Source organism: Benincasa hispida, unplaced genomic scaffold (assembly GCF_027475165.1).
Source record: "Benincasa hispida cultivar pf3 unplaced genomic scaffold, pf3_genome.v1.1 HicScf265, whole genome shotgun sequence".
In the NCBI taxonomy this organism is placed as follows: Eukaryota; Viridiplantae; Streptophyta; class Magnoliopsida; order Cucurbitales; family Cucurbitaceae; genus Benincasa; species Benincasa hispida.
This window is the reverse complement of record NW_028326344.1, coordinates 1-10,613: the sequence shown is the minus strand read 5'-3', so window position 1 is coordinate 10,613 and position 10,613 is coordinate 1. Positions and strand designations below refer to the sequence as shown.

General features: G+C 33.0%; 1 protein-coding gene across 1 annotated transcript; it reads right to left on the bottom strand.

Annotated features, from left to right (window-relative positions):
- Nucleotides 1-1,990: 1,990 nt before the first annotated feature.
- On the bottom strand, nucleotides 1,991-8,089 carry LOC120082232 (cytosolic enolase 3). The gene is made up of 13 exons (XM_039037508.2): nucleotides 7,714-8,089; nucleotides 7,384-7,538; nucleotides 6,996-7,170; nucleotides 6,255-6,326; nucleotides 6,060-6,176; nucleotides 5,693-5,773; nucleotides 5,010-5,086; nucleotides 4,685-4,788; nucleotides 4,330-4,428; nucleotides 4,153-4,238; nucleotides 3,460-3,546; nucleotides 2,744-2,941; nucleotides 1,991-2,446 (listed from the first exon to the last, which is right to left on the bottom strand). The coding sequence occupies exons 1-13, from the start codon at nucleotides 7,840-7,842 to the stop codon at nucleotides 2,375-2,377; spliced, it is 1,452 nt and encodes a 483-aa protein (XP_038893436.1). The 5' UTR covers nucleotides 7,843-8,089; the 3' UTR covers nucleotides 1,991-2,374.
- Between the last annotated feature and the right edge of the window lie 2,524 nt (nucleotides 8,090-10,613).

Below are 10,613 nucleotides of genomic sequence, written 5' to 3'. Positions count from 1 at the left end.
AATCCCTATATTTTAAATTTTACGATTTAATCATTGTCATGAAAGTTATTGTAAAAACTTTAATGAAATTTCTTAAATAGGTAGATCATTAAACTAGGGACCAATATGCTTTTATGACTACAAATTTAAATAACAAAAATTGGCTGTTAATTTCGATGGAATCTTTCACAATAGTGATTAAATTGTTACAACTTTGAAAATACGGAGACTAAATTGTCTTAAATTAAAGTACAAGAAATAATTGTCTCACAATTGAAAGTTGTTGCAAGGTTAGCCTAGACAAGGCCCAATGCCCATGGGAGAACCCACGTCCAAAGAAAATTAGGAGGTGGCATGGGGAAACATGTATCCCAAAAGAAAAAAGTCAGAACCTTGGATTCTATCCTAACTAGCCAAGTCAAAGGAAAAAAACTAATCGAAAAATAACTTAGTTGAACTCGGTCTAGCACTCTACAATCTCTAGGGTCGTAATCCTCCCGACATCACATTGACATTATACATAACTGCAAGCGGGTGTCAAAGGAAGGGCATTACAAATAACCTCATTCAAGAACCCTAAGGAAAAGAAACAAGTAAATAAAGGAGAACTCTAACTTTATCTTAGCTAAACTATATACTTCTTGTACTAACTTAGATATTGAAGTGTGGTCAGTTCGACACTACACTGATATGAGTACTCTTTCACACAATCTCATTAAGAGTAGAGAAGCTCGCCACCAAACAACCCACGAAGGGCCCATGGCGACAATGAAGGCGTGCAAGTTTTTGCATTAGCAAATTAAAAAAAAAAAAAAAAACAAACAAACAAACAAAAAACTATATCGTTAAAAACGAAGGTGTAGTGATAAAAAGTAATTTGCAAAACTAACTAAAATATATTTGAACACCGTCTCTTTACCTACTAGAGGTAAGCAACCATATTATATGCATATGTATATGTATATGCATATGTATATACATACATATTAGTGATAGTATGAAAATTTCAACATCTATCCTTGAATTATGCTTATTTTGAGTGTACTGGTTCAAACCCTAGAATTTAAAAATGTAAGAGCCTTTAAAATTTGAATTGATTGGTGCCCCTATCTTTGAAAGGAGTTCTAAAAAAACTATAGCATGGAGAATTGTTCACATTCATTGTTGCCATGATATTACCATTTAATAATGTGACAAATTATAAATGAAAGTAATAAACAAGGGAGTCCCTCCGCCTTCGGTGATAAATAGCAAACACATCAACATGTCAATTTCCATGCTTCAAAATTTCCACATTCTCCAACGATTTGATCCCTGAATTTTCCATGTTGATATCATCGTCCCCAAACAGTCCTAATTAATCTTTGATCTAAATCCTATTTTAACTTCTGAATTTTGAATCTTGTTTTATTTTGATCCATAAACTTTTAAAAAACGTCCATTATAGTCCCTTAACTTTAAAAAGTGCTTACTTTGACTTCTGCTATTAAAAATTTAAAATTATGTTAACTCTTATACATAATGATGAGATGACTTGTATTTTTAGATGACTAGGTTATCAAATAAGTTAGTCATGCTAAAAAATCTAAAGGTTTCAATTTTGAATTAAGTGGTAAAGCATATGTCTATAAGAAATCTCAAAAGTCATTATGCGTCCAAGATTTTGACCGTTCGCTATTTTGAGACGTTGATTGTTGATATTTTATTTCACCTTTATCTTGCTCAACCCATGCTAAATGCAATTTCATCCTTAATATATTTCATCTTTAAAATGTTAACATAATCTTTATAGTAGGAACCAAAATAAACACTTTGAAAGTTTAATGACTAAAACGAACTTTTTTTTTAAATTTAGAGACCAAAATAAAACGTAAGTCAAAGTTCATGGACCCAAATAGAATTTAAACCATAATCTTTTTAAGTAGCCATTCACAATCATACATATGTTTTCTTTTAAGTATCAATTACTACAAATATATGGTGAAACAATAGTAACTAAACAGCTCGATAGTTTATCAAGCAGAAAAATAAATTTTAGTTATTGAAAAAGAAAAGTTAAAAACTATGTTTTAAAGAACCAATTATCTGAAAGTATGACTAAACAGCTGCTTAGAAACTTATAGATATAAACCTCATACTCCAGAATGCTTGGTATTTCACAGCTAACTTCCTCTCCAAATCACAAAACTTGCTGGTTAAAGTTAGGAAAACAATAAACACACACACACACACAAAATATTTAGTATCCCCTATTGTTCTAATGTTTCTAGCCTGATGAAACAAGTAGAGAAAATAAAAGAAACAGCACTGTGGTCGGAGTCGTACCGTGTTGTCAAGGCATGGGAAAGAAATCGTATGGAGTTCAGAAAAATTGAGGTATAAAACAAACAAAAAATCAGCACGCTGCCCTCCAATCTTCACCAGCATAAATTCCTTGATCTCCAAGCTCTTCTTCAATACGGAGCAACTGAATTAACCTCATGGAATATTAGTAACGCATCTTCCTTGTAGTTAACGAAATTGTAATCTCATCATTTTGATAAATGAAATCAAAGATACCACGCCGTAAAAGTCTACTATCTTTTGATTATCAGCTAAGGTAATGCAATGCAAAAAGCTTTTATCAGGTATCGTGTGATTAAAAACCATTGAAGATTATCGAATTAAGTTGCATTAAATTTAACGCCATTCCTTTCACTAGCTTGTATGTATTGTTGGTACGAAGAAGATTAGGCAAGCGAGGCAAATGTTCAAGAAATTAGACCTGATTATATTTGGCTAGCCGTTCTCCTCTACACGGTGCGCCTGCTTTGATCTGACATGTGGAAAGTCCAACAGATAAATCGGCTAGGAATGTATCGTCTGTTTCTCCACATCTATGAGATGCCACAACTGCCCATTGAGCATCCTTGGCAACCTTCACGACTTCAATGGCTTCTGTCACCGTACCAATCTGGTTTACCTACATTTTGTCCCATGAAATTATCAAAATTGAAAAGCCAAATCGGTGAGATTTTAGGGGTTATATTTGGAAGTGACTTTGAAATGGTTAAAATCACATATTCGAAAATAGTCAAAACATGCTTTTAATTTTAATTCTTCAAAATCAAATTTGATCGTATCAAAATTGCATTTAAAGTGTGAAATCAAACGTTAAATTAATTTTGAATAATTAAGGACATGCTTCAAAATGTTAAGTGATTTAATCAATGAGAAGTAAACACTTCTTCAGATTTCTATCAAATCAGGCTTCCCTATGGAACGTAGCTTTTTGCACCAGAAAATATGCTTGCAAAAAACCAGTATGATATTTTAGTTCCAATTCTGAATTCTCCATAGCCTCGTAGGATTAATGATATTATGAACAGACTTCAGACATGAGAATATTCCACAGCATGTCGAAAAGAAGATGCTCAAAGAAATGTTACGTTTGTAAATTTTCTTCTTTTTATTTTTTTTTTTGAAAAAAAAGGTTTTTACCTTGAGGAGGAGGGCATTACAAGTGAACTCATCAATTGCTCTCTCCATTCGCTTTTTGTTCGACATTAACAAGTCACCTCCCACTACCTACATAAAATCAAAATTGTTGAAGAAGCATTGGGCAGTGATACCAGTTTAAAGAGTACTACGGGATTGAGTGAACTTATAAATAAGAAAATTAAACAGAAACAGAAACAAAAGCTTCCGGATTCAAAAGGTCAAGAAAACATTTAACTTGAATATAATATAAAGGATATTATCTTCTTCTTCATTTTTCAGTTAGAAAGATCAAGAAGCCTCCTCAACTGCTATAATAGGCACAGCAACCAAGTTGTCTGATTCTTTGACAGTTTGGTTAATTGTATTCTACAAATTTGCTAGCAATTTGATGCTAAAAAGTGTAATCAAATTGATGTTCTACACAATTATCAGGCTCAAAATGAAGGAGAATATTCTGACACAATAGTAAGTTAGTAACATACATGGCCAGGCAAGAAACTAAGGGCATACAGATATTATAAATTTACCATCAGGGAATTTGAACTCATAAGTTCTTGGGTCTTGCTCATACAAATATCTTTTAACTATTATATTCAACCCTAGACCCCAGACTTTTGACCACCGTCTCCAGTCGTTTGATTTAAAATAAATATTCTTCCATTAGACACTTCAGAAATGAGTACGAGGAGAAACCTGACAAATTCCAAGGCTAGAAAAATGTTTGGTGTGATCCCAGTCCTCCCGGTCAAATGGATCTTCAATTGATACAATCGGATAGTCTAAAAACAAAAGAGCAGAGAACATTAGCCCATTGTTGGAAACAAGCAGCAAAAATGCATAATCATAAAGCTGTACAAGTAACACACATACCAGCACATAGCTCTTTGTACATATCTATCATATCCTTTCCTGACTTGAAATTTTGAACCGACTTGTTTGGAGCTTTGAAGTCAAGATCATATTTGGTACCTATAGTGAACGAAAGGTGTAATTTTAGGGGAATGTTGATGCAGGTCAGTAAACATTTATTTAGCATAAGCAAATTAATGGGTTTTATCTATGGAGACTGTCAAGTAAGGAAAAATAATTGGAGAGGGGGTGATGAACGTGGATTATCATCATCAGCAAGTAGTACACATATTGATCATCTTGTGATTCATTTCTCCAGTTTTTCAAATCCAATTGTTCAAGTTAGGCTCTTATTCAGGAAACTTGTCTCTCTCACCCATGCAGAAATTAGTAGCAGCAACATCTATTGCTATCTTGATTCTCTCGTTATACCCTGCTCTGCCAATAGCCTCTTCTACAAGATCCAGGGCTTCTTTAAAACTGTCAATAGAAGACAACTAATTAAAACATGTTTTTGACTCAGTTCTATCTCAAAAACTCAACAATGCGGCCAACAACCATAAAAGTACACAATATGCAGGGTTCTGTCAAACATGTAATCCATCCTTCTCATGCTAGAATGTTCTTCATCATGGCTTGGGAAAAACTAGTTCAACAGATCCATAGAAGCAAAGCAAAAGAAATTGGTACTTGTATCTTGCCTGGATATATTTGGGGCAAATCCACCATCTTCACCAAAATTACATCCATGGGCACCATGCTTTTCAGTAATTACAACCTGCCATTTTTCCAAAGAAATTACATTCTTAATAATATATGGCATAATTAAGAATGTCGCTTCCAAATAAAGCAAACATTTTTGCTTGGAGTTTTAGCAAAAACCCACAGGAAAATATTATGACATTATTTTTTTAATAGATTGATAAGTGGTTAAGTCTTGCAGAACTCTGCAACATGTTTGTAGTTTTGGCATTTTGAACACACTTGGCAAGCTACAATAATGGTTAAGGAACCTAACACAGCTAGGAAAACAAAAATAGAGCATGCCATGAGACAGATAATGCTTTAAGGTTTCAGACATGTATATGGACGATTATGAATCTCTAAAATTGGTGCTATGCATGCAAAATGCTTTAGATATTCAATGAGGTGTAATACTTAACAACCAACACACCCCCCCCCCCCCCCAAATTAAAATAGCAATACTCGCTATTGATAATATGAATATACATATTCATGGCATGAAAATGTTAAATCATCATGTAGAGAAAGAAGAAGACGAACTAAGATATTCCTTTTACAAAATATTTGAACTGATATAATTGAATGCATTGACAAGGTGAAGTTAAAATCCCAGAGACTGGGCAGTTGAATGAAATCAAACCTTTAAGTGATGGAAAGTTTCAGAGCCCATTTTTAGTGCCTCTTCAAACTTGCAAGCTCCAATTGGAAGAATCATGATTTCCTGATAACAATTCAAGTCAGTCTAAATCAATAGACACAGTACACAACAATGGGAATCCTTCAATACCAATATAAACTTGTATAGTTGCAAACCACGATGGCTTCCATTTATACAGTTCTGTATAGAATGAATTACTAGACACAATGAGTACATTCAGAGTCAATGGTTTCTTGGACTGATTGTTTGCTATAGCTTATATGCAGTTTAAAGAACCCTCACATCTAATAGAAAAAGAAGAAGAAATAGAAGAATGATCCCAACTACTTTGATCCTTACCACAGCATACCTGAATGGCCAGATTATTGCCAGCATGTTTTCCTCCACTAAGTACAGTGAAGGCTGGGACAGGAAGTATCAAGTTTGTTTTGCCAGCAAGGTCTGCAATATGCTTATAGAGTGGAACCTGAAAAAACAAAGTTTAAGAATACAGGATTCTACTACTCATGTGGGGGTGGGGGACAACAATTAAATCTAGGCATGCCTCCTTTTCAGCAGCACCAGCTCTGCATACAGCAATTGACACGGCAAGTATAGCATTTGCTCCAAGTTCACCCTGCATTATTATCGCCAAAGAAGACTACTAACTTAAAAGGCATCACAATAGACCACCTTAGGAAATAATTTTTTTGTGAAAGGAGGAACAATCCAATGAGATTATCTTCTATTCATAAACCATCCATTATACAGACAAACATGCACATTACCATAATGAAATGTCCAAAATAGCAAAGGGAGTAGAAATTTTTTTTATTATTATTATGTCCCGTTTCAAGAAAAAAGAATAACATTGATCCATGAGACTTTAAATCAATATATATGCAAAGTTTTTCTTCTTTCATATTGAGTTGAGAATCTGAGATATCAGAGCCACACTCTTTAACTCAGAATTGATTGTACCAACAAATTTAGCAAATCAGTATCACCGTAAGCGAAAACTTTGCTAAGAGAATCTTCAAGGTAGACTGGAACTTAGATTTATGACAAAATGTTAACTATGATGCAGATGCACATGATAAGAATTCAGCATAAAAATAATTTGTCCAATTTCCCAATAGATAGTGCAGAATAGGATCTTAACTAAATTCAATCTTCTCCATCCATTAACATTTCATTAATGCTCACAAGCACCAGATATAGCAGAGCACAGTAATGAAGCAGAAGTTAGCATACAAGTAACACTCACATCAAGTTTGTGAGATCAGGAAAATAGATGAACTACCACCTTCTTTTCTGTCGTATCCAAATCTTTCATGGCCTGGTCAATTTCATATTGTTGCGTAGGGTCCCTACCAATCAATGCTTCCGATATCTTCTCGTTGATATTTTTGACTGCTTTAGTAACACTATTTCCAAGATATGTCCCCTTGTCTCCATCGCGTAGCTCTACAGCCTCGTACCTAGGAAAAGCAATTATACTCTCAAAATCTAATTGAAAATAAATGTATAGGAACTCGAGAGGTATAACTTATAAGAAAGCCATTCGTTGAAATGGAAAATGCCACCAGAACAGTTCACAAGACATCCTCTAACAAAAGCTTTTGATATGAAGATAGTTGTGATAATTGTTTTCTTTCAAATTGAAGCTTATGCTAATATCCATGGAACCTTACATGCCAGCCGGATCGCCACTGGGCACGGAAGCGTGGAACACTCCTTTATTGGTGTATAAATCAACTTCAACAGTCGGAATTCCTCTGCTATCGAGGATCTGCCGGGCTTTAATTTTTGTAATCACTGAAGGAATTGCTTTCTTCATATGATTCGACTGTTTGAAAAAAAAAGGGTAAACAGAGATGAAGAATGAACTACGATACAAATCAATTGAATACAATTCCTTCCAGTTTCAATGATTGGTATAAGAAAAACAATGATTCAATTAAATTATATTTCCACCAGCATTTTCTAAGAAGCCAAAACAGAAAGACAGAGAGAGAGATTACGATGAAGAGAACGGGATCGGGAGTTTTCGCCCTAACAGCAGCATTGACCGCTTCCTCGATCTTCCGGGAGAGCATGAACTTGTCAAGATACTCTTGAACGGACATTTCTTTCAGCTGCTTCTTCTCCATGGCGAATTGGTGGAGAAAAACACAGGGATTGGATCTTGGAGTGAGCTTTGAATTTTCTTGCTGCTCTCTGTTGTTGTGTTGCCGCCGGACTTGGAGTAACGAGACCTTGCGTTAAACTATGGACACCTTCGCAGCATCGGGCGTTGCCGTTCCACTGGTAGCCTGTAATGCGGCGTTGCGAATATCTTTTTTTTCTTTTCTTTTCTTTTCTTATTTTTTTCTTCTTTTTTTTAAATTCTAGTTTTCTATTTTCTAACCAATGTTGTATTGTTTTTAATTTTAGTACACAGCTACTCGGGATGGTATCAACATTCGACTTTTATTGTTAAGTTCAGTTCACTTTAGTACTTTTATTGGTATCATGTTAAAATACATACGGTTTAAATATCATTTTGACTTTTATATTTTTAAATTTATTTAATTTTAATATTTATACGATCAATTGTTCAATTTTAATAATGTAATTCCAATAAATTTTAAATGTGATGTTCATGACTAGTTTATTGTTGATTTTCTTTTTAAAAAATTATTATCTATTAATATTTTTACTATCAAATTTGAAAATACATTCACATGTTGTAATTACTTATAAGAAAATTATTATTATTGTTATTTAATCAAATACCATATAAATTAATTTTGATGAACTAAATTTAAGATTTGTTAAAAGTATAGAAACTAAAATTAAACAATTGAATATATATATAAACTAAAATTGAACATACTTTAGAATATAGGGACGAAGATGATATTTCAATCTTATATAAAATACTCTTGTTTGAGAAGATATAAAATATCCCCTAAACTTTTTTATTTTCTTTAGTCCAATGATACTCCAACTTTAAAAAAAAAATAGATATTTTTAATTATTAGTTTAAATGAAAATTATTAATATGTTGCTTCAAACTACCATGAATTAAAAAAAAAAAGAAAAAAAAATCGTAAATTGACTAGTCTACGATAGAATAAAAAGACCTTAACGCTAATAAAAAGACCTTAATGTTGAAAACTAACTATTATGTTTAATTTCACCTCACAAACAATGTCTCAAACAACTGCTTGGGAGACTCAACAAACTAAAGGGACATTTAGCCCCTAGGTTGAGTTAATAGTCCACCTAGTGTTTTCATCCTTTTATTATAACCGAAGACTATAATTATTTTAACCTACAATTAGATGTATGAAGACTATTTTGAAACTCTCATTAGCTGTAGCGAACTCTATTTAGAGATCCTCTTTAATTATAATGAAACCACAATCAGTTATAGTAAACACGTCAAGAGTGTTTGAGACACCAAGGCGAAGTTAGTGGAGTGAGTGTTTGGAGATTCTCTTTAACTCACTTCATATTTAGGGCTCCAATTATAGTAATTATTGTTTCCAACCATTATAGTCTACCATTAATTACATTATTACTATTTCAATATCTTTTTGTTAGGTGTTTACTATTCATTTACTCGTACTAAAATAGTAGATTATTATAACCTACAAACTATTATAATTTACTGACTACAATAATCAACTCAACACCCCAAAAAAATGAAAAAGTTTCAACTCTTACTTTTTTTTAGTATAGTTATAAAAAAACGAAGTATATAATAAATGTTTTTTTTAAGATTTTGTAATAAAATGTGAGGTGGGGGAATCGAATCTCAAACCATGAAATTGATAGTATGAACAATTTGTCAATTGAGCTACGCACTTGTTGGCCAAATTCCTTTAGTATAGTTATTAAATACATTATTGGGGTTCATGATGTATGCCAGATTGTAATTGGGGTTGATGCCCTAAATCTCATGGATCTTGTAGTTCGTAATTATAATGTACAAATAATTTATTTAATAAAATATGAGATGTTTTATTTGACATGTAGTAGCATTAACCACAAAACTATAATAACTAACATCCACCAAGTTAGCGTTTGTAGCCTAAACATGTTTGTAGAGACATATAGGTGGATTAAGTAATAACCTAAATGGTCTGTAGTAGATGGATAAAGTTGGATACCTTTCCTGGTGATACTACGAATAAGATCCGCTTGTAACTGTTACAATTGTTGTAAAGTGTTGCAAATGATATGATTCTGATCATTCATGTAGAGACATGTGTGGGGGTGTTCTATATAAAAGAGTTTGTATAAGACCAGACCACGAAATGACTAGTCTTATTATATTATATCATTAACAATAGAAGCTTACATTCACCAGGAATGACCATATGTGACTGAACCCTGAGTGAGTTGTGAACTCCCGTCTATGAAGGCGTTTATTTAATTTGTATGGGTGAAAGTGGCCAGATCTTAGACTCAATAAGTTTATTTTCGGGATTCTTTGATTAGGGAGTTAGGAAACACAGCTACACAAGACGGAATTACACAGCTACACAAGACGGAATTCACTCATTCCCCATGTCGAGGTAAGTAGATAAATTGCTCCCTTAAGGGCTGATTCAAAGACTTGAAATGTGGCATCCCAAAAATTGTAAGGTGAAAATTAATTTGTTTTGTTTTGGGTTTAAAATTATGTGTCAAGTAGTTTATAGATTTAAATTTGAGTTTGGAAGTTATTGGGTTGAGAGATTTAAGAGATTTACTTTTTCGAAAGTAAAATGGAATAAAACATGTATTTATACAATAAATAAATAAATAAATAGGAGAGGGTTTATTGGAGTTCTTGGGATTAGGGTTTTAAAAGGAGTTTATTTATATGTTAGGGTTGCCTCATTAAGCATGCAAGAAAAAAAGAAAAAAAAAAAAAAATAAAAAGAAAAAG